This window comes from Mesoplodon bidens, assembly GCF_964165515.1.
Source record: "Mesoplodon bidens genome assembly, chromosome: 10".
NCBI lineage: Eukaryota > Metazoa > Chordata > Mammalia > Artiodactyla > Ziphiidae > Mesoplodon > Mesoplodon bidens.
This window is the reverse complement of record NC_138172.1, coordinates 32,886,065-32,911,077: the sequence shown is the minus strand read 5'-3', so window position 1 is coordinate 32,911,077 and position 25,013 is coordinate 32,886,065. Positions and strand designations below refer to the sequence as shown.

Below are 25,013 nucleotides of genomic sequence, written 5' to 3'. Positions count from 1 at the left end.
TAAATCCCAAATTTATTCAGATTTCCGGGCAGTAGAAATATGAAATGGCCCCCAGTTCATTCTGCAAGCCCAGTATAAACTTGGTATTAAAGCCAGAAACATAACAAAAAAGGAAAATTAGGTTTATTTCATTCATGAATATACACACAAAAATTCTAAAAAATATATTAACAAGTAAAATTTGATAATGTGTAAAAAGGTAATATATCATGACTAAGGTTCATAATGGGTTAAGGGAATTTTTTAAAAGCCGCTAGTGTACCATTTTTTTTTTTTTTTTTTTTGGCAGTATGCGGGCCTCTCACTGTTGCGGCCTCTCCCGTTGCGGAGCACAGGCTCCGGACGTGCAGGCTCAGCGGCCATGGCTCACGGGCCCAGCCGCTCCACGGCATGTGGGATCTTCCCGGACCGGGGCACGAACCCGTGTCCCCTGCATCGGCAGGCGGACTCTCAACCACTGCACCACCAGGGAAGCCCCAAGTGTACCATTTTAACATAATAAAACAAAACATTTCAATAGATGCAGGAAAAGCATTTGATAAAACCCAAAGCCAGTTTGTTAAGGACAGTATTTCAGGCAATTAGTCTAGAAGGAATTTCCAATTGAGTATTTAAAAACAACAACAACAACAACAACCCTATAGCAAACATCATACTAAATGAGAAATTTTAGTAGGATTCCCTCTAAAATTAAAAATTAAAAATTAAATAAAATGCCCATATTATTATTACTATTTGTTATTGGTAGTCCTCTCCAGTATAGCAAGACAAATTAAAAGTCTTAAGAACTGGAAAGGACAAAATAAAATTGTAGCAATTTGTCATTTATATAGAAAACCCAAAGAATCTATGGGTAAAATATTTTAGAAATTAAAAGTGAGAATTAAGGGCTTCCCTGGTGGCGCAGTGGTTGAGAGTCCACCTGCCAATGCAGGGGACACGGGTTCGTGCCCCGGTCTGGGAAGATCCCACATGCCGCGGAGCGGCTGGACCTGTGAGCCATGGCCGCTGAGCCTGCACGTCCGGAGCCTGTGCTCCGCAACGGGAGAGGTCACAACAGTGAGAGGCCCGCGTACCGCAAAAAAAAAAAAAAAGGAGAGAATAATTTGCTAGGCCATAAAGTCTCAACAAATTTCATAGGTTTAGATTACACAGAATATGTTATCTGATCGCAGTGGAATTAAGCTAGATATCAGTAACAACAAAATTTCCAAATGTTTGATATTTAAACAATAGTCTTCTAAGTGAAAGAAAACTCGGAATTAGAAAGTGTTTTGAACCGAATGATGATGAAATATATATGAGAACATATGAGCTTCCTGTGCTTGGAAGTTTATAGGCTTAAATGCATTTCTTGGAAGAGAAAGACTGAAAGCAAAACATAAATGACCTAAGTATTCATATCAAGAAGTTAGAGAAAGAATTGCAGCAGTTAAACCCAAAGGAAGTAGAAGGAAGGAAATAAGATCAGAATAGTTAGATACAACTCTGTATCCATGGGTGCCAGATCCATGGATTCAACCAATTTTGGACTGAAAATGTTTGGAAAAAACTTCCAGATGCCATGAGTCTTAATAAGATACTTAACACCTCTGTGCCTTAGTTCTCATTTCTATAAAAATGATGCCTACCCCATAATTTTATTGTGGAAATTAATGTACATAAAATGCCCAGCAGTGCTTGTAACAGAGTGTTGTCAGCCAATTCGTATTATTATTGTTATTATTGTGAGGGCTAAAAAAGATAACATACATAAAGTTCTTTATATATAAAAATGTATAATAAAGTAATTATTTAGTCAGTTAAAAAAAGAAGGAAGAGGGCCTCCCTGGTGGCGCAGTGGTTGAGAGTCCGCCTGCCGATGCAGGGGATACGGGTTCGTGCCCCGGTCTGGGAGGATCCCATATGCCGCGGAGCGGCTGGGCCCGTGAGCCATGGCCGCTGGGCCTGCGCATCCGGAGCCTGTGCTCCGCAACGGGAGAGGCCACAAGAGTGAGAGGCCCGCATACCGCAAAAAAAAAAAAAAGAAAAAAAAAAAAAAAAAAAAAAAGAAGGAAGAAAATATCAGGGAAAAAAATATTCCAGAAAGTTTCAAAAAGCCAAACTTCAATTTGCTACGCATTGGCAACTAGTTACGTAGCATACACATTCTGTTAGGTATTATTAGTAACCTAGAGTTGATCTTAAATACACAGGATGTGCATAGGTTACATGCAAATACTACACCATTTTATATAAGGGACTTGAGTATCTGCCAGTTTGGGTATCTTCAGGAGGTCCTGCAACCCAGTACCCCACAGATACCAAGGGACGATCGTGTTAGTAAAATTGGAAAATAAGGAAAAGACTGAACAGATATGGCTCCAAAGATATGGCCAATAAGCACATGAAAACCAGGATTTTAGCCATGTGCACAACTGTGTAGTCCTGGTTCCAGAGATTTTACAGTTACTTTCAGGTTCACAGTACTCCAACCCACCCTCCAAAATGATTGTAGCTATTGGTTGTGCTGCTCTTCCTCTTGGAAGATCTGGTTTTTTCTAGCCCAGTTTTCTGAAACCACCCACCACTCAGAAGAATGCCTTTTATGCCTACTGAGTTGACAAGATGAGTAGGTGGACAGACTGTCTAAAGTGAGGAGGCTCTTGGTGTCTGGACTTGGGAATCATGCACTGGCAAGCAGGACTATTCTGGACCATGGCAAAGTCACCACTGAGTGTTCTCCTTTCACAGACATGCATTTTTAGACTGCTTTAAGGGGAGAATTAAATGAAACAGAACTAAGCATGTTTAGGTGACCATTTGAAAAGCCTCTGCTTTCTGTTCTGATATAGCAGCTGCCATTCATACAGCATTTATATTAGGAGTAAGACTAGCATTTTCTAACATAGAAGAACTTGAAGGTAGCTAAAAATTTACATTAAGAACCTGTAACATTAGGAACTGTTTGTGGGGAAGTGTGTATTGAGTACCTGTGAAAATTAGTTTTCACTCAAGGCTGTCACTTGAGAATAGGCTCAAAATAGTGTTTAGAAAGGGAGCTTTTATGTAGGGGAAGGGGCGTCTGAGGTCAATAATGTGAAAGAGAAAGTGAAAAAGTGAGTGAACCTAGAGAAAGAGGGTTCTTTCCTTAGCCATGTTGAAGCATTAACAGAAGGGAGGTGCTAGATCAACATCGGAACACATTTGTTACACAGTGAGTCTTGCATTTTACACACATTTGCCTTACTCAGGTTTCAACTAAAATGAGCTCAGTAATCAAAAGGGAGTTTTCATTTACCTACCACCTCTCCCACCCCCCCAGATCCTTATACTTTCATTCCTCTAACTGAATGCACATTGGGGAAGACTTGTAAAAAAGAAAGTAATAATTTAAAGAGTTTTCTAGTCAGTTGGATAAGTGAAATGACTTATTCAGGTGGCAAGCAAGTAAGACAAGGATGTAAGACATCCTTGAGTAAAAAGTTGAAGACTGAATTGGAAGAACTGGTTATTAAATTTTCCACAGGGTTGTAAATATAAGACGTATATAAAGCATTTGATGAGGATTTTAGGAATTTTCAAGGGTATTTTGACTTGTGTCTTATCCTTGAATAATTTGAAACCCCACCAAAATTTGAAACCAGATCTGGTTACATCAGACTTAAGAAACAGATTACAGAATTCTGTGTTGATTCAATGCCATATTGTGAATTTTTTTTTTTCTTTTTTCTTTTTTTTTGGCCATGCCATGTGGCTTCTGGTATCTTAGTTCCCCGACCAGGGATTGAACCTGCTCCATTGGCAGTGAAAGCGCGGAGTCCTAACCACTGGACTGCCAGGGAATTCCCTGTGAATTTCTTACAAGGAGTTCAAAGGGTCCTTTTTTTTTTTCTTTCCAGTTTGACCTCTAAAATAACATTTCTAAAAATAGAAGAACTGTTAAATCACTTACCTGAAGATAATGCTCCTTTTGAAGTGGTTCTTTTAGGCTTAAATAAATAGGGTTGGTTTTTATCTATTTAAAAATGTGTGGGAGCACCTGAGATTAGAAGATTTTTCCTTTTTGTGTAAGTATTTCCTTTGATCAAAGCAATTGGTTGAAAACTAATGAGCTTTGCCATTATATTATTCTGTCAAACTTTTTAAAAAATTATGTCCTGTAGTTACATCATGTAACAATGTTTTGTTGCTTAGCTCTTGCATTTTAGGACAGTTTGAGTAGAATATATGCTTTCCTTTTTGTTAAAGCATACTGAACTCTCATAAGTTAAAGGAACAATAAATTTTTATGCTACTGTTTTTATTTTTCTTAGAATTCAAGGACTTAATCTGGACACAATATATTTTTCTTATTGAAATGTCATAGATCATGCTAGGGCTGTAGCAGCAGAAATGGGAAAAAAAGGTATCTAAAAGAGGCATTATGATTCAGTAGAGAAAGCCTCTGGCTCTATTATATCCTCCTGGCTCTTGGTCCAAAAGCAATGTTTTTGTATTCTGAAGCCAAGTGTTAAACAGTATTCATCTATTTCAGGTTATCAACGATTCCTTTCAAAGTAAATGAGACTATATTAGGATAGAAATTTGAAAGTCTTATAATTGGTTTGGAGAAAATTTTCTATTTTTCATTAGAAAATTTCCTTTCTTTACACTTACTTAGTTATCTTATATCCTTCTGCTAGTATGTGTTACAAATATGATTCTGAAAATTAGAATATATCTACTTAATTCTTGTATACTCGAATTTTTTTAAAAGTATTATTATTTATTTATACATTTATTTATTTATTTATTTTGACTGCACTTGGTCTTTGTTGCATGCGGGCTTTCTCTAGTTGTGGTGAGCGGGGGTGGGGCACTACTCTGTTGCAGTGCGTGGGCTTCTCATTGTGGTGGCTTGTCTTTGTTGCGGAGCATGGGCTCTAGGCATGCAGGCTTCAATAGTTGTGGCATGCGGGGGCTCAATAGTTGTGGCTCGCGAGCTGTAGAGTGCAGGCTCAGTAGTTGTGGCACACGGGCTTAGTTGCTCCATGGCATGTGGGATCTTCCTGGACCAGGGCTTGAACTTGGGTCCCCTGCATTGGCAGGCGGATTCTTAACCACTGTGCCACAAGGGAAGTCCCTCGAATTTTTTTGTTTAAAATTATTGCTTCTCTTAGAGATAAATACCTTACCATGTTAAATCTATATAAATTCTTTGGAAAGATTTGTAAATATAAAGTGATTAGAAAAAGAGGTAAACTTTTGATGGTATTGATGACTGTTGTTTAGGAAGCAGTACTGACGGAGTGCCCTTTCAGTCCTGTGAAACAAGAACAGCAGAGAAAATGGATTGAAGAGTTGAACAAGCAAATAGAGGATGACTGGCCAAAAAAAGTAGAGGAAAAAGTTATATCTTCAAAGGTAATTTATGAAGTTTTATTGGTATAAAGGGGAAAAAATAATTTCAGAGTCTCTAATCATAAACTTAAAAGTATCCTGAAACTATTTGACAAGACTATTCAAATTATTCCATATTTGCTCTTGTGAACCTTTCATTGAAGGAATTCAGTGTGATTTTGCACAGCTTCTTGTAACTGACTTTTTAGAAATTTCCTAATTCTTTGAATTTTTCATATTCTCCAAGCTTAGTTGTCTAAATGTATATGGAATCAATACAGGATACAGTTTTGTTAATCTTTATGATGCTTGTTCTGCTGTGTGGTGACTTTTAGAAATCATGTTTATTTGTCATTTGGGATTTGAAACATAAGAGTTGGAAGAGTTCTTAGCAGTTCTTATTTGCCGTGATTAGGGTGAGGAGCATGACAGATGGGCAATACATTTTGATTCATTCAAGAGCTGTCCTGGTTCTCAGTCTCAACTGTCCTCTCGGTCAACGCAAACACAACCAGAGTACTTCTGTGTCTCCCCGGACGCTCAGGACCTGGCAGATATCAGCAGTCTGTATACACCTGCAGCGGGAAGCCAGGTTGAACCTTCAGAGGAGGAGCACGTAGCAAGACCTGTTAGAGACGTGGCTGTGGAAAGCAGTAAGAAAAGGAAGTAAGTGCCTCCTTCAGCACCTGTTGGTGTTTAAGGAGGTCTGTGTGCCGCTTTAGGATTGTTGTTGTATTTGTATCTTAATTGGTTTCAGGTTTGGTGTTTTTCTTTACAGTAGAAATGACTAGTAGATACATTTCAAACGAAAATGACTTAGCACCTTGTTAAACCCACCTTTTGGGGGTTTTAAATAAGCTAATGGATTTGTTTTGCCAGCTTTCTCCGTTCTATGACTGCTCTTTTGGACCCAGCTCAAATTGAGGAACGAGACAGGAGACGACAAAAACAGTTAGAACATCAGGTATTGCATTGTCAAATGTTGTTCTTTGCCTTAATCATTAGTAGTCATGGCCTAGATACCTAAGTAAATGGAAATTAAAATTCCAGTATAAACTTACAGAACAGGCCCTGCACAGTCCTGTGATGAATCTAATCCCTACTCCAACTGGCATTATATTAGAATTATACTTAACGTTGAGAACCAGACAGTATCATGTAGTACAGCCACCTGCCTTCCAAGGAAGAAGGTCTTTAATGTTTAGGTTGTGTATCTGAAATGACACTAAATCTTAAGTTGGTATTGGATATTTTTTTCTCCAATTCTCCTGAATTCTGTTCAGGATGAGAATTAGTTCTTTGAAAGGGAAAGAGATACAAGGGATTGAAGTAGAATTATGATTAAGAAATCTAATGGATAATATAAGAAAGGAAACTAAGATTAAAATTTTGTCCTGATTTTAGTCTAATACTAAAGGGACTTAAATGTCTAATAATTCGGCAAAATCTCTACTATATGAAGAATTTGGCTTAGTTAATATGGTTACTTGCAGTCGGTTAAGTGAACAGACATTTATAGAGCATCTGCTATTTTTACCAGGCACTATGCTAAGCACCGAGATTGTTTCTTCAGTTGTTTTTCTCTTAGTTCTTCTACGAGCCCTCCTGGGGTTAAAGAAAAAGCATGTAGAACTTGATGGGAGATGGGAAAAATACATTGGCAACCTGACATTTTAATTTAACTCATATACGTATTACTCTCTATATATTGATAAACATTTTTGAAACACCAGATGCTTTATGGATTTTTTTTAAATTTATGACAATAATTTATGTTACTGTTTATGACTAGAAAGCCATCACTGCTCAGGTAGAAGAGAAGCGCAAGAAGCAGCAGCTTGAAGAAGAGCAAAGAAAGAAGGAGGAACAAGAGGAGGAGCGTCGCTTAGCACGGGAACAAGAAGAGATGCAGAAACAGTATGAAGAAGATATACTTAAGCAAAAACAAAAGGAAGTAGGTATTTATATCCTAACTGTAACATTTTAGAGTAAAAATGGGTGTGTTGTTTTTTGGGTTTTTTGTTTTGTTTTGTTTTTGGTTGCGTTGGGTCTTTGTTGCTGTGCGCGGGCTTTCTCTAGTTGTGGCGAGCAGGGGGCTACTCTTTGTTGCAGTGTGTGTGCTTCTCATTGCTGTGGCTTCTCCTGTTGTGGAGCACGGGCTTTAGGCGCGTGGGCTTCAGTAGTTGGAGCACGCAGGCTCAGTAGTTGTGGCACACGGGCTCTAGAGCGCAGGCTCAGTAGTTGTGGCGCACAGGCTTAGTTGCTCCACGGCATGTGGGATCTTCCTGGACCAGGGATAGCACCTGTGTCCCCTGCATTGGCGGGCGGATTCTTAACCACTGTGCCACCAGGGAAGTCCCTGGCTGTGTTTTTAAAGAAAAAATAACCAGAACATTTGCATGTATTTTGAAATTGTGAAACTGTATGCAGAAACATTAAAGCTTTGCATAAAGAAGGTTTTGAAAGTAGGAGGGAAGCTGGAGGTTTTATTGTTTCAAATGATTGATTCACAAATGCTGTACTCCTTGGGTTTCTTCTCTCTGCTAAGGAGGTCAGGATGAGTTATTACAGCATAAAACAAAAGTTACCCATTTGCTTGATTTTTAAATGTTTTCTAAGCAATGATTATTATATTAATAAATTTCTAAATAGGTTAAGAGAAATGATTGGCCTCTCTGTCTGTATCCACTTGTGAACAGGAGCATTTACTTGCAGAGTCATTGGCTGGGATTGATGATAGAGTTTGTTGCTGTGTTAGAGGATTCCTCTGTGCTAAGTAAGGGTCTATTAAAAAGAGTAGATGTCTGGTTGGCTAGGAGAACCCCTGTATTAAGTGGTACAGACTGCATAGGTACGGTGATGTCAAGTGCCATGTTTGAGTGGACCTGACAAAGAGCAAGTTATACAATGACATTTGATTGCCAAAGGTTCTTGAGGTCTACAGAGCAGACCATACAGCACTCCCCCTGGAGCTGGGAGGTGGCGCTGAGAGACTGCCTTTTCTTGCCGTTTCCAACTTGCAACCTTTGCTTCAGAATTAGCTGATGAAGGTACAAATGGTTTAGGTTCTGATTTCATTATGTTGAATAGGCTGAGCCAACTACACCTATGAAATAACTACATACATGAAAAAAAATCAAAGTGTCATTTGCTTGAATTGTAAAAAATGGCCGTAAATCTTGAGTATTACCTCTTATTATCTATTTTTTTTATCTTAGTAAAATTCAGGTGGAATTGACCGTTGGTTTTAGAAGTTTTGAAAACTTCATAGAATGGGTAAAAGAGTGTTTGTATTTGTGGCCTAATACAGCTGTAGAAAAAGGTACTAAAATGAAATCTGCAAAAGGGAAGGAATTTTGTTCTCTTGGCTTCTCTACTCCCAGTATCTTGAATAGTGCCTGGCACATAGTAGGAGCTTAGAAAATATCTACTGAGAGAAAATATTCAAGTCTGTACATGTTTGATAATTGTATTTAATTAACTTTGTGCACTTCAATATTGATAGGAAATCATGACTCTTAAGACAATTGAACTGTTCCAGACGATGCAGAGAGCGCAGGAGCTGGCACAGAGACTGAAACAAGAACAGAGAATCCGAGAATTGGCTCAAAAGGGACATGACACTTCTAGATTGATTAAAAAACTTGGCAGTAAGCATTGGACTAGAATTTTATTTATAATATTTCTTGAAAATTTTAAATAATTGCCTATTTTTAATACCTTTAAACACCTGTTAACTAAATATTTTTTGAGGAATTTCAGACTTTGAACTAATGTAAATTTATAATGCTTACTTGGGAAATTGCCTTAAGAGTAGAACTAAATAATGTTATAATTTTCAGTACCTTTTCACATACATTTTCTTATATTTTCCTCACAATAGGTAAAATGTATACTTTTGTACCCATTTTTACAGATATCCATTAAGTGATCTCCCGAAATTCAATAAGGGATAAGAATGCTGATAGCTTTTTGTAAGAAACTTTAGGCTCGCCCTTCTAAATTTTTATTGCAGTGTTTGCACTGCTTGTTTAAACTAAGAGTCTTGTGTGTATTTAGTTGCTGCTATGTCATTTTATCACATAACATTTATCTTGCCAGTTGATACAGTACAAGTGGAATATAATGCATCTACTGACAACATTGCAAATTCAAGACATGGCTTGGATAAAATCAGTGGTAAAATGAATGCATATATCAGCTCTACAGCCTCTCCCAGGAAGGACACTGGTGTGCAAACAGGTATTGGTGTATAAATTGTGATTTGGCTTAAAATTTACTTAAAATTTAAGTCACAGTTAGAATTAAGTTAAATTAATTTAAAGTTTAAAATTTAAAGGAATTTGAGGTTTTCAGTAAGAGTTAGGAAATAAAGGTATTTCTTGGTTTTTAATTTCTCTATAGCAGCTTTATTAAGATATAATTTACATAGCATAAAATTTACCCTTTTAAAGGGTGCAATTCAGTGTTTTTTTAAAGAGCACAGTTCAGTTTTTATATTCATAGTTGTGCAACCATCACTGTAATTAATTTAGAACATTTTTATTACTCCAAAAAGAAACTCTGTACCCATTGACAGTCATTCTCCATTTCCTCTCTCCCATCTATTCTTGGGCAACCACCAGTCTACTTTCTGTCTCTCTAGATTTGTCTGTTCTGGACATTTCATACAATTGGAATCATATCATATGTGGTCTTCCCTGTCTGGATTCTTTCACTTAGTATGTTTTAAGTTTCATCCATATTGTAGCATGTAATAGTAAGTACTTCATTCCTTTTTATCACTGAATAATATTCCATTTTATGGCTATACCACCACATTTTGTTTATTCCTTCATCACTTGAGGATATTTGGGTTAATTCCACTTTTTGGCTGTTGGAAATATGCTGCTGTGAACATTCATGTGCAAATTTTTGTGTAGACATAAATTTTCAGTCTCTTGCGGGAGAAGAGTAGCATTGCTGAGTCGTATAGTAACTGTATGTTTAGAATACTGAGGAACTACTAAATTGTGTTCCACAGCAGCTGTACCATTTTACATTCTCACCAGAAATGTATGAAGATTCCGATTTCTTTACATCCTTGCCCATACTTACTATACTCATGGTTGTAAAGTGCTCTCTCATTATGATTGCTGACGTTGAGCATCTTTTCATGTGCTTGTTTTAAATTTTTACATAACTAATTAGGTAATATCCATGTTGGGTATCATTATCATAGGTCTCCATGCTTACTATGTATGAATCCTTTCAGCCCTCCACCCATGTGTCTAGGAAATATTTTTTCTTTTTTTAAATAACTTCCAATAAATCTTTTCATTTTTTTTGTAAAATTGAGATATAATTGACACATAACATTAGTTTCAGGTGTATAACATAATGTTTGAGATCTGTATATATTGTAAAATAATCACAATAATAAGTTTAGTTAACATTCGTTACCATACAGAGTTACAGTAGTTAACATTCATTACCATACAGAGTAACAGTTTTTTTCTTGTGATGAGAACTTTGAAGATTTACTCTCTTAGCAACTTTTCAAATATACAGTATAATATTATTAACTACAGCCAACATTCTGTACATTACATCCCCAGACTTACTTATTTTATAACTGGAAGGTTGTACATTTTGCTCACGTCCCAACCACCCTCTCTGGCAGCACCAATCTGTTCTCTGTATCTATGAGGTTTTTTTTTTTCCACCCAGATTCCACATATACCTGAGGATCATATGATATTGGTCTGTCTTTTTGACTTATTTTACTTAGCATAATGTCCTTCAGGTCGATTCATTTTGTTGGAAATGGCAAAATTTCATTCTTTTGTATGGCTAATATTCCATTGTGTGTATATACATGTGTGTGTGTGTACACACAGTACATTTTCTTCATTCATCAGTAAACACTTAGGTTGCTTCCATTTGTTGGCTATTGTAAATAATGCTGCAGTGAACAAAGGAATGCATGTATTTCTTTGAGTTAGTGTTTTTATTTCCTTCAGCTAAGTACCCAGAAGTGGGTTTGCTGGATCACGTGGCTCTATTTTTAAATTTTAAGGAACCTCCAGTACTGTTTTCCATAGTGACTGCACCAGTTTACATTCACACCAACAGTGCACAGGGTTCCCTTTTCTCCACTTCTTCACCAGCTCTTATTTCTTGTCTTTTTGATAATCGCCATTCTGACAGGTGTGAGGTGGTATTTCATTGTGATTTTGATTTGCATTTTCCTGATGATCAGGGATATTGAGCATCTTTTCACATATCCCTGTTGGCCATCTAGATGTTGCCTTTGGAAAAATGTCTATTCAGATATTCTGCCCTTTTTTTTTTTTTTTTTTTTTCTGTACATGGGCCTCTCACTGCTGTGGCCTCTCGCGTCGCGGAGCACAGGCTCCGGACGCACAGGCCCAGCGGCCATGGCCCACGGGCCCAGCCGCTCGGTGGCATGCAGGATCCTCCTGGACCGGGGCATGAACCTGCGTCCCCCACATCGGCAGGTGGACTCCCAACCACTGTGCCACCAGGGAAGCCCTCTGCCCGTTTTTTAATTGGATTTTTTTTTGCTGTTGCATTGTATGACTTCTTAATTCATGATACATGATTTGCAAATATTTTCTCCCATTCAGCCTTTTCATCTTGTTATGGTTTCCTTTGCTGTACAGGACCTTTTTAGTTTGATGGAGTCTCAGTTGTTTATTTTTGCTAACGCTACCTTTGCTTTTTGTGTCAAATCCAAAAAATCACTGCCAAGACCGGTGTCAGAGAACTTACTGCCTATGTTTTCCTCTAGAAGTTTTATGATTTCAGGTCTTACATTTAAGTCTTCAATCTGTTTTTAATTCATTTTTGTGTATGACGTAAGATAGTGGTCAAGTTTCTTTCCTGTGCATGTGGCTGTCCATTTTTTCTAATGCCATTTATTGAAGAAACTGTTGTTTCTCTTTGGCTCTTTTGTTGTAAAATCATTGACTATATATGCATGAGTTTATGTCTGGGCTCTCTATTCTGTTTCACTGATCTATGTGTATGTCTTCATGCCAGTACCATACTGTTTTGATTACTACAGCTTTGTATTACAGTCTGAAATCAGGGAGCATGATGCCTCCAGCTTTGTTCTTCAATCTCAGGGTTGCTTTTGCTATTCAGGGTCTTTTGTGGTTCCATACAAATTTTAGGATTGTTTGTTCTGTTTCTGTGAAAAATATCTTTGGAATTTTGATAGGGATTCTGTGGAATCTGTAGATTGCTTTGGGTAGCATGGTCATTTTAACAATATTAATTCTTCCAGTCCATGAGCTTGGAATATGTTTCTATTTATTTGAGTCGTCTTCAGTTTCTTTCATTAATGTCTTATAGTTTTCAGTGTACAGTTCTTTCACCTCCATGGTTAAATTTATTCCTAGGTATTTTATTCTTTTTTATGCACTTATAATTGGGATTGTTGCAGTTGTAAATGGGATTGTGTTCTTAATTTCTCATTCTTACAGTTCATTATTAGTGTATAGAAATGCAGCAGATTTTTGTATGTTTATTTTGTATCCTGCAAGTTTACTGAACTCATTTGTTATTTCTAATAGGGTTTTTTTTGGTGGAGGCTTTAGAGTTTTCTGTATACAATATGTCACCTGCAAATAGTGACAGCTTTACTTTTCCCTTACAAATGTGGATGCCTTTTCTTTTTTTTTTTAAAGAAGATGTTGCGGGTAGGATTTTTATTAATTAATTAATTTTTTTTGCTGTGTTATATCTTCGTTTCTGTGTAAGGGCTTTCTCTAGTTGTGGCAAACGGGGACCACTCACTATCGCGGCCTCTCTTGTTGCAGAGCACAGGCTCCAGACACACAGGCTCAGTAGTTGTGGCTCACGGGCCTAGTTGCTCTGTGGCATGTGGGATCCTCCCAGACCAGGGCTCGAACCTGTGTCCCTTGAATTAGCAGGCGGACTCTCAACCACTGTGCCACAAGGGAAGCCCTGGATGCCTTTTCTTTCATTTTCCTCCCTAATTGCTCTCACTAGGACTTCCACTACTATGTTGAATAAAACCAGTGAGAGTGAGCATCCTTGTCTTGTTCCTGGCCTTTGAAAAAGTTTTCAGCTTTTCATCATCGAGCATGATGTTAGTTGTGGATTTGACATATATGGCCCTTATTAGGTTGAAATACTTTCCCTCTGTACTCACTTTGTTGAGAGTTTTTATCATAAACCATTGTTGAATTTTGGCAAATGCTTTTTCTGCATCTGTTGAGATGATTATGTGATCTTTATCCTTCACTTTGTTAACGTGGTATATTGATTCTGTTGCTTTTGGATAGAACGTTCGGTATATACCTGTGAAGTCCTTCTGATTTAATGTATCATAAAAGGCTGTTTGCTTATTGATTTTCTTTCCGGATGATCTATCCATTGATGTGAGTGGTGTATTAAAGTCTCCTACTGTTACTGTATTGCCATCTATTTCACCCTTTAGGTCTGTTAATATTTGCTTTATGTATTTTGGTGCTCCCATGTTGGGTCCATAAATACTTACAAATGTTATATTTTCTGGTGGATTGACCTCTTTAAATGCCCTCCTTTGTCTCTTGTTACAGACTTGGTTTTAAAGTCTATTTTGTCTGATATAAATGTAGCTATTCCCACTTTATTTTGGTTTTCAATTGTATGGAATATCTTTTCCCTTCTCTTCATTTTCAGTCTGTGGTGTGTCCTTGTATCTGATGTGAGTTTCTTGTAGGCAGCATATAAGATAAGTGTGGGGTTTTTTTTTAATCCATTTAGCCATTCTCTCTCTTTTGATTGGAGAATTGAGTCCATTCACATTTAAAGTAATTAAGGATAAGAATATATATATTGTACTTTCGTTAATTGTTTTCTGGTTGTTTTGTAGTTCCTCTTTGTCCCTTCTTCTCTTCCTTGGTGTTTTGATGACTTCCTTTAGTAGTATGCTTAGATACCTTTATCTTTTGTGTATCTACTATAGGTTTATGCACTGTGGTTATCCTGAGGCTTACGTATAACAACTTTATAACAACTTCAGTTTGAATGCAATCTAAAGCTCTACATTTTTACTCTTCCCCTTCATGTTTTATGTTTCTTTTGTTTGTTTGTTTGTTTTTTGTGGTACGCGGGCCTCTCACTGTTGTGGCCTCTCCCGTTGCGGAGCACAGGCTCAGTGGCCGTGGCTCACGGGCCCAGCCGCTCCGCGACATGTGGGATCCTCCTGGACCGGGGCACGAACCTGTGTCCCCTGCATTGGCAGGCGGACTCTCAACCACTGCGCCACCAGGGAAGCCTCATGTTTTATGTTTTTGATGTCATATTTTATATCTTTTTTACTTCGTGTTTCCCATAACTATTTATTGTATTTATTTTTACTGCTTTTGTCTTTGAACCTTCATACTAGCTTTATGAGTGATTTATGAGATTTACGAGTGAATAATCCACTGCCTTTAATATTAACCTTTACAGTGAGATTTATACTTGTATATGTTTTTCTGTTGCTAATTATAGCACCCTTTCTTTTCAGCTTAAAGAAGTTCCTTTATAAAACCAGTTTAGTGGTGATGAACTCCTTTAGCTTTTGCTTATCTGGGAAAACACTCTCCTTCGATTCTGAATGATAACTTTGCTGGATAGAGTATTCTTAATGGAAGTTTTTTTCTTTAAACACTACGAATATTTTATGCCACTGCCTCTGGCTTGCAGAGTTTCTGCTGAAAAATCTCATAGTCTTATGAGGGTTCCTTTGTACATAACAAGTTGTTTTTCTCTTGCAGCTCTTAAGTTTCTCTCCTTGTCTTTAACTTCTTTGACATTTTCATTATACTGTGCCTTGGTGTGTGGGTCCATTGGGTTCATCTTGCTTAGTGTTCTCTGGGTTTCCACAGAGCTTTCTTCCCCAAGGTGAGGGAAGTCTTAAGCCATTATTTCTTCAGATAAGTTTTCTGCCCCTTTTCTGTCTCCTGGGCCCCCTGTAATGCAAATGTTAGTTCACTTGATGTTGTCTCATAAATCCCTTAAGCTGTCTTCACTTTTATAATTCTTTTTTCTCTTTGCCACTCTGATTAGATGAATTCCGCTGCCCTGTCGTCAGGTTCATGAACTTTTCTTCTGCTTCTATTAGTCTGATGTTGGACCCCTCTGTTTTTCAGTTTAGTTATTGTATTCTTCAGCTCTGTGGCTTCTATTTGGTACTATTTATATTTTATCTCTTCTGAAGTTCTCACTGTGTTTATCCATTGCTTTCTTGAATTTGGTGAGCATCTTTAGGATCATTACTTACTTTGAACTCTTTATCAGGTAGATTACTTATCACTTTTTCATTAAGGTTCTTTTATTCTTTCATTTGGAACATGTTCTTCCTTTGTTTCTTCATTTTTCTTGACTCTCTTTGTTGGTTTCTTTGCATTAAATGAACAGCCACCTCTTCCAGTCTTGAAGGAGTGGCCTTGTGTAGGAAATGAACCTTATCATTCAGTCTTACCCTAGCTTTTGGTTGTATCTCAAGCCTTTGTGATTGTCCATGCAGCATATTCTATTTTTAATAGCTCCCAGTGGTTGAGGAGGTGCCAGGACTTGTCAGTGTTCCAAATCTAAGCACCTAGATTCAAGCTGACTGGAAGCCAGACTTGCAGGCAGTCTTTTAAAGTATACAAGTATATACAGTCCTGTGGGACTGCAAGCATAAGCTCCACTGGCCATCAGAGCTAGGCATTCTGGAGGTGTCTCCTGGATGGCAGTAGCAAAAACTGGGGCTCCAGACCAGTGTGTAAGCCCTTTTCTGGGAGACATCAGCAAGCTGTAGTGAGGCAGAGGATAAGTGCAAAGATGGCGTCCAGCAGCCTACATCCCTGAGAGCAGCACCTCAGTAGGCCTCTAGATGTATGCCAAACCTGAAGCCTGCCCCTCAGGCCAAAGCTCCAGGATAAGCAGATAGACCTTTTCCATGGCAAGATAGGGTGTATGTGTTTCAGTTTCCTGTTTGTGTAGTGCCCTGGGGGTGGTAACATGCCAATAATTTTCAATTGTTATAGTCCCATGAGACCCTGAAACACAAGCCCCTCTGGTCACCAGAGCCAGGCAATCAAGAGACATCCCCCAGGCAGCAGCTGCAGAAACCAGGGCACAAGACGTAAAACCTGTGGCACCATAGACAGGTAAGAGCTCCCCTCCAAGAGATAATGGAGGACTAGAGCATAGCTGAGAGTATGAAGATGGTGCTTGACCTCTAAGGTGCCTGGAAAGGGTTACAGTCAGCCCTTAGATACGTGTTTAATTAGGAGCCTGCCCCTCAGGCTGTAGCTGTGATAAGCTAATAGACTTCTTTCACAGAGAGACTGAACTGCATCTGTTTTCTCTTGCTGTGCCCTGGCAGTAGTAGCTGTTTAAGAACTCTTTCTCCATTGGTTACAGTCTTGTGGGACCTGCAAGCATAAGCGCTTGGCCACTAGAACCAGGTGATGTAGAAGTGTCCCCTGGTGGCAGCTGCAAAAATTGGGGCACCTCGCAAGGGTATAAGCTTTTTGGGAAATACTGGAAAGCTGGAGTAAGGTGGAGGAATAATGCAAAGGTTGCATCTAATGGTCTCCATTCCCTGAGAGCTTGTCCGTAGGCCCCTAGATGTGTACCAAACTAGAAGCCTACCCTTAAGGCCAAACCTTTTGGAGAAGCAAATAAGAATCTTTCTCAGAAAGACTGGGGTTTGTTTCAGCCTGCTGTCCATGCAGGGCCCTGGGGGTGATAATCTGCCAAGAGCTGTTTCTCTGATTGTTACAGTTTCATGGGACCCAGGAATGTGACCCACCCGTGCCCCCCCCAACCCCTGCCTCCAGAGCCAGGCCATCAGGGGGCATCCACTGGGCAACAGCTGCAAAAACCAGGGCACCAGATGCATGTAAAAGTTCCCCTTCAGGAGATAATGGCACTCTGAAATGGGGTAAAGGGAGTGGGTGAAGGTGGCGTGCACCAGCTATAGCAAGGCAGAGGGTGGGTGTGAAGATGGTACCTCCCCCCCCCACCGGCCCATTTGAAGCTGGGGGTGGGGAGTGTAACAGCGGGGCAGGGGCAGCAAGGTGGGAATAAAAGGCTTAGTGTTTTTTAATTTTTTAAAATTTATTTATATTTTTTGAGTATAAACAGAACATTTATTAAAGTACTTCTTAAAATTACAGAGTGCTTAGAGAGAATTCTTACAGAAACATCTGTAAGGAAAATAGTTTGGGCTGGTATTCAAAATGGCAGTAGTTCTTAGTATGCATCTACCTGTACTTCTCCCACCTCATTTTTATTCATTCTTATATAATAAACACTTACAGTACAATGTAAGGTATTCCTTATCTCAAACTTATCTAAGGTATTTTTCACCTGCTGACTTTAAAACTTTGGAGTAACTTGACTTAAATTTTTAAACTGTCACTGCAAGGTGAGTTCATCCCACCGCTTCATTTCAGTGAGGAGAGCCTGTCTTGAGTTCAAGCTTTTGTAATCCTTGGAATAGTCCAAAACTGCATAAAAGCCAATTTATGAGCTATCACTTTATTTATTTTATTGGAGTATAATTGCTTTACAATTTACAGCGAAGTGAATATTGTACACTTTGTTGTACAACAAAGTGAATCAGCTATATGTATACCTCCTCTTGGACCTCCCTCCCCTGCCCCTGCATCCGGCCCATTTAGGTCATCACAGAGCACCAAGCTGAGGCTCCCTGTTCTATACCGCAGGTTCCAACTAGCTATGTGTTTTACACATGGTAGTGTATTTATGTCAAACCTAATCTCCCAATTCATCCCACCCTCCCCTTCCCTACCCTGTGTCCACACATCCATTCTCTACATCTATGTCTCTGTTCCTCCTCTGGAAATAGGTTCATCGGTACTATTTTTCTAGATTCCACATATATGCATTAATATACAATATTTGTTTTTCTCTTTCTGACTTAACTTCACATTCTGTATGACAGACTCTAGGTCCATCCACGTCTCTACAGATGACCCAATTTTGTTCCTTTTTATGGCTGAGTAATATTCCATTGTATATATGTACCACATATTTTTTTTTAATTTTTTTTATTAGTTTCTGCTTTATAACAGAGTGAATCAGTCATACATATACATCTGTTCCCCCATCCCTTCCCTCTTGCGTCTCCCTCCCTCCCACCCTCCCTATCCCACCCCTCCAGGCGGTCACAAAGCACCGAGCTGATCTCCCTGTGCTCTGCGGCTGCTTCCCACTATCTATCTACCTTACGTTTGGTACTGTATATATGTCCGTGCCTCTCTTTCGCTTTGTCACAGCTTACCCTTCCCCCTCCCCATATCCTCAAGTCCATTCTCAAGTAGGTCTGTGTCTTTATTCCTGTTTTACCCCTAGGTTCTTCATGACATTTTTTTTTCTTAAATTCCATATATATGTGTTAGCATACGGTATTTGTCTTTCTCTTTCTGAGTTACTTCACTCTGTATGACAGACTCTAGGTCTATCCACCTCATTACAAATAGCTCAGTTTCGTTTCTTTTTATGGCTGAGTAATATTCCATTGTATATATGTGCCACATCTTCTTTATCCATTCATCCGATGATGGACACTTAGGTTGTTTCCATCTCTGGGCTATTGAGAATAGAGCTGCAATGAACATTTTGGTACATGTCTCTTTTTGAATTATGGTTTTCTCAGGGTATATGCCTAGTAGTGGGATTGCTGGGTCATATGGTAGTTCTATTTTTAGTTTTTTCAGGAACATCCATACTGTTCTCCATAGTGGCTGTACCAATTCACATTCCCACCAGCAGTGCAAGAGTGTTCCCTTTTCTCCACACCCTCTCCAGCATTTATTGTTTCTAGATTTCTTGATGATGGCCATTCTGACTGGTGTGAGATGATATCTCATTGTAGTTTTGATTTGCATTTCTCTAATGATTAATGATGTTGAGCATTCTTTCATGTGTTTGTTGGCAGTCTGTATATCTTCTTTGGAGAAATGCCTATTTAAGTCTTCTGCCCATTTTTGGATTGGGTTGTTTGTTTTTTTGCTATTGAGCTGCATGAGCTGCTTATAAATGTTGGAGATTAATCCTTTGTCAGTTGCTTCATTTGCAAATATTTTCTCCCATTCTGAGGGTTGTCTTTTGGTCTTGTTTATGGTTTCCTTTGCTGTGCAAAAGCTTTGAAGTTTCATAGGTCCCATTTGTTTATCTTTGTTTTTATTTCCATTTCTCTAGGAGGTGGGTCCAAAAGGATCTTGCTGTGATTTATGTCATAGAGTGTTCTGCCTATGTTTTCCTCTAAGAGTTTGATAGTTTCTGGCCTTACATTTAGGTCTTTAATCCATTTTGAGCTTATTTTTATGTATGGTGTTAGGGAATGATCTAATCTCATACTTTTACATGTCCCTGTCCAGTTTTCCCAGCACCACTTATTGAAGAGGCTGTCCTTTCTCCACTGTACATTCCTGCCTCCTTTATCAAAGTTAAGTTGACCATATGTGTGTGGGTTTATCTCTGGGCTTTCTATCCTGTTCCATTGATCTATCTTTCTGTTTTTGTGCCAGTACCACACTGTCTTGATCACTGTAGCTTTGTAGTATAGTCTGAAGTCAGGGAGCCTGATTCCTCCAGCTCCGTTTTTCGTTCTCAAGATTGCTTTGGCTATTCGGGGTCTTTTGTTTTTCCAAACAAATTTTGAAATGTTTTGTTCTAGTTCTGTGAAAAATGCCAGTGGTAGTTTGATAGGGATTGCATTGAATCTGTAGATTGCTTTGGGTAGTAGAGTCATTTTCACAATATTGATTCTTCCAATCCAGGAGCATGGTATATCTCTCCATCTATTTGTATCATCTTTAATTTCTTTCATCAGTGTCTTATAATTTTCTGCATACAGGTCTTTTGTCTCCTTAGGTAGGTTTATTCCTAGATATTTTATTCTTTTTGTTGCAATGGTAAATGGGAGTGTTTTCTTGATTTCACTTTAAGATTTTTCATCATTAGTGTACAGGAATGCCAGAGATTTCTGTGCATTAATTTTGTATCCTGCAACTTTACCAAATTCATTGATTAGCTCTAGTAGTTTTCTGGTAGCATCTTTAGGATTCTCTATGTATAGTATCATGTCATCTACAAACAGTGACAGCTTTACTTCTTCTTTTCCAATTTGGATTCCTTTTATTTCCTTTTGTTCTCTGATTGCTGTGGCTAAAACTTCCAAAACTATGTTGAATAAGAGTGGTGAGAGTGGGCAGCCTTGTCTTGTTCCTGATCTTAGTGGAAATGGTTTCAGTTTTTCACCATTGAGGACGATGTTGGCTGTGGGTTTGTCATATATGGCCCTTATTATGTTGAGGAAAGTTCCCTCTATGCCTACTTTCTGCAGGGTTTTTATCATAAATGGGTGTTGAATTTTGTCGAAAGCTTTCTCTGCATCTATTGAGATGATCATATGGTTTTTCTTCTTCAATTTGTTAATATGGTGTATCACGTTGATTGATTTGCGTATATTGAAGAATGCTTGCATTCCTGGAATAAACCCCACTTGATCATGGTGTATGATCCTTTTAATGTGCTGTTGGATTCTGTTTGCTAGTATTTTGTTGAGGATTTTTGCATCTATGTTCATCAGTGACATTGCCCTGTAGTTTTCTTTGTTTGTGACATCCTTGCCTGGTTTTGGTATCAAGGTGATGGTGGCCTCGTAGAATGAGTTTGGGAGTGTTCCTCCCTCTGCTATATTTTGGAAGAGTTTGAGAAGGATAGGTGTTAGCTCTTCTCTAAATGCTTGATAGAATTCGCCTGTGAAGCCATCTGGTCCTGGGCTTTTGTTTGTTGGAAGATTTTTTTTTTTTTTAAAGTTTATTTATTTATTTTTTTAATTAGTTTCTGCTTTATAACAAAGTGAATCAGTCATACATATACATCTGTTCCCACATCCCTTCCCTCATGCATCTCCCTCCCTCCCACCCTCCCCATCCCACCCCTCCAGGCGGTCACAAAGCACCGAGCTGATCTCCCTGTGCTCTGCGGCTGCTTCCCACTATCTATCTACCTTACGTTTGGTAGTGTATACACGTCCATGCCTCTCTTGCGCCTTGTCACAGCCCACCCTTCCCCCTCCCCATATCCTCAAGTCCATTCTCAAGTAGGTCTGCGTCTTCATTCCCGTTTTGCCCCTAGGTTCTTCATGACATTTTTTTTTTTAAATTCCGTATATATGTGTTAGCATACGGTATTTGTCTTTCTCTTTCTGACTAACTTCACTCTGTATGACAGACTCTAGGTCTATCCACCTCATTACAAATAGCTCAGTTTCGTTTCTTTTTATGGCTGAGTAATATTCCATTGTATATATGTGCCACATCTTCTTTATCCATTCATCCGATGATGGACACTTAGGTTGTTTCCAGCTCCGGGCTATTGTGAATAGAGCTGCAATGAACATTTTGGTACATGTCTCTTTTTGAATTATGGTTTTCTCAGGGTATATGCCCAGTAGTGGGATTGCTGGGTCATATGGTAGTTCTATTTGTAGTTTTTTAAGGAACCTCCATACCGTTCTCCATAGTGGCTGTACCAATTCACATTCCCACCAGCAGTGCAAGAGTGTTCCCTTTTCTCCACACCCTCTCCAGCATTTATTGTTTCTAGATTTCTTGATGATGGCCATTCTGACTGGTGTGAGATGATATCTCATTGTAGTTTTGATTTGCATTTCTCTAATGATTAATGATGTTGAGCATTCTTTCATGTGTTTGTTGGCAGTCTGTATATCTTCTTTGGAGAAATGCCTATTTAAGTCTTCTGCCCATTTTTGGATTGGGTTGTCTGTTTTTTTGCTATTGAGCTGCATGAGCTGTTTATAAATTTTGGAGATTAATCCTTTGTCAGTTGCTTCATTTGCAAATATTTTCTCCCATTCTGAGGGTTGTCTTTTGGTCTTGTTTATGGTTTCCTTTGCTGTGCAAAAGCTTTGAAGTTTCATTAGGTCCCATTTGTTTATCTTTGTTTTTATTTCCATTTCTCTAGGAGGTGGGTCCAAAAGGATCTTGCTGTGATTTATGTCATAGAGTGTTCTACCTATGTTTTCCTCTAAGAGTTTGATAGTTTCTGGCCTTACATTTAAGTCTTTAATCCATTTTGAGCTTATTTTTGTGTATGGTGCTAGGGAATGATCTAATCTCAAACTTTTACATGTCCCTGTCCAGTTTTCCCAGCACCACTTATTGAAGAGGCTGTCCTTTCTCCACTGTACATTCCTGCCTCCTTTATCAAAGATAAGTTGGCCATATGTGCGTGGGTTTATCTCTGGGCTTTCTATCCTGATCCACTGATCTATCTTTCTGTTTTTATGCCAGTACCAGACTGTCTTAATTACTGTAGCTTTGTAGTATAGTCTGAAGTCAGGGAGCCTGATTCCTCCAGCTCCGTTTTTCGTTCTCAAGATTGCTTTAGCTATTCGGGGCCTTTTGTTTTTCCAAACAAATTTTGAAATTTTTTGTTCTAGTTCTGTGAAAAATGCCATTGGTAGTTTGATAGGGATTGCATTGAATCTGTAGATTGCTTTCGGTAGTAGAGTCATTTTCACAATATTGATTCTTCCAATCCAGGAGCATGGTATATCTCTCCATCTATTTGTATCATCTTTAATTTCTTTCATCAGTGTCTTATAGTTTTCTGCATACAGGTCTTTTGTCTCCTTAGGTAGGTTTATTCCTAGATATTTTATTCTTTTTGTTGCGATGGTAAATGGGAGTGTTTTCTTGATTTCATTTTCAGATTTTTCATCATTAGTGTACAGGAATGCCAGAGATTTCTGTACATTAATTTTATATCCTGCTACTTTACCAAATTCATTGATTAGCTCTAGTAGTTTTTCGGTAGCATCTTTAGGATTCTCTATGTATAGTATCATGTCATCTGCAAACAGTGACAGCTTTACTTCTTCTTTTCCAATTTGGATTCCTTTTATTTCCTTTTCTTCTCTGATTGCTGTGGCTAAAACTTCCAAAACTATGTTGAATAAGAGTGGTGAGAGTGGGCAGCCTTGTCTTGTTCCTGATCTTAGTGGAAATGGTTTCAGTTTTTCACCATTGAGGACAATGTTGGCTGTGGGTTTGTCATATATGGCCTTTATTATGTTGAGGAAAGATCCCTCTATACCTACTTTCTGCAGGGTTTTTATCATAAATGGGTGTTGAATTTTGTCGAAAGCTTTCTCTTCATCTATTGAGATGATCATATGGTTTTTCTCCTTCAACTTGTTAATATGGTGTATTACATTGATTGATTTGCGTATATTGAAGAATCCTTGCATTCCTGGGATAAACCCCACTTGATCATGGTGTATGATCCTTTTAATGTGCTCTTGGATTCTGTTTGCTAGTATTTTGTTGAGGATTTTTGCATCTATGTTCATCAGTGATATTGCCCTGTAGTTTTCTTTCTTTGTGACATCCTTGCCTGGTTTTGGTATCAAGGTGATGTCGGCCTCGTAGAATGAGTTTGGGAGTGTTCCTCCCTCTGCTATATTTTGGAAGAGTTTGAGAAGGATAGGTGTTAGCTCTTCTCTAAATGTTTGATAGAATTCACCTGTGAAGCCATCTGGTCCTGGGCTTTTGTTTGATGGAAGATTTTTAATCACAGTTTCAATTTCAGTGCTTGTGATTGGTCTATTCATATTTTCTATTTCTTCCTGAGTCAGTCTTGGCAGGTTGTGCATTTCTAAGAATGTGTCCATTTCTTCCAGGTTGTCCATTTTATTGGAATAGAGTTGCTTATAGTAATCTCTCATAATCTTTTGTATTTCTGCAGTGTCAGTTGTTACTTCTCCTTTTTCATTTCTAATTCTATTGATTTGAGTCTTCTCCCTTTTTTTCTTGATGAGTCTGGCTAATGGTTTGTCAATTTTGTTTATCTTCTCAAAGAACCAGCTTTTAGTTTGGTTGATCTTTGCTATCGTTTCCTTCATTTCTTTTTCATTTATTTCTGATCTGATTTTTATGATTTCTTTCCTTCTGCTAACTTTGGGATGTTTTTGTTCTTCTTTCTCTAATTGCTTTAGGTGCAAGGTTAGGTTGTTTATTCGAGATGTTTCCTGTTTCTTAAGGTGGGATTGTATTGCTATAAACTTCCCTCTTAGAACTGCCTTTGCTGCATCCCATAGGTTTTGGGTCGTCGAGTCTCCATTGTCATTTGTTTCTAGGTATTTTTTAATTTCCTCTTCGATTTCTTCAGTGATCACTTCGTTATTAAGTAGTGTATTGTTTAGCCTCCATGTGTTTGTATTTTTTACAGCTCTTTTCCTGTAATTGATAATCTAGTCTCATAGCATTGTGGTCGGAAAAGATACTTGATACAATTTCAATTTTCTTAAATTTACCAAGGCTTGATTTGTGACCCAAGATATGCTCTATCCTGGAGAATGTTCCATGAGCACTTGAGAAAAATGTGTATTCTGTTGTTTTTGGATGGAATGTCCTATAAATATCAATTAAGTCCATCTCGTTTAATGTATCATTTAAAGCTTGTGTTTCCTTATTTATTTTCATTTTGGATGATCTGTCCATTGGTGAAAGTGGGGTGTTAGAGTCCCCTACTATGATTGTGTTACTGTCGATTTCTCCTTTTATGGCTGTTAGTATTTGCCTTATGTATTGAGGTGCTCC

At 38.3% G+C, this 25,013-nt stretch overlaps 1 protein-coding gene across 12 annotated transcripts in view; it reads left to right on the top strand.

The window, feature by feature from the left end:
• Positions 1–25,013, top strand: part of CCDC66 (coiled-coil domain containing 66) — a 64,797-nt gene that overhangs the window by 26,409 nt on the left and 13,375 nt on the right. For 11 of the 12 annotated variants that reach the window (XM_081246049.1, XM_081246043.1, XM_081246048.1 and 8 more), the window contains 6 exons: positions 5,254–5,385; positions 5,777–6,027; positions 6,241–6,325; positions 7,154–7,315; positions 8,867–9,011; positions 9,463–9,603. In XM_081246049.1, the coding sequence (XP_081102175.1) occupies positions 5,254–5,385; positions 5,777–6,027; positions 6,241–6,325; positions 7,154–7,315; positions 8,867–9,011; positions 9,463–9,603 (916 nt within the window). The remainder of the gene's footprint in view (positions 1–5,253; positions 5,386–5,776; positions 6,028–6,240; positions 6,326–7,153; positions 7,316–8,866; positions 9,012–9,462; positions 9,604–25,013) is intronic. The other variant, XM_081246040.1, reaches the window with a different exon arrangement.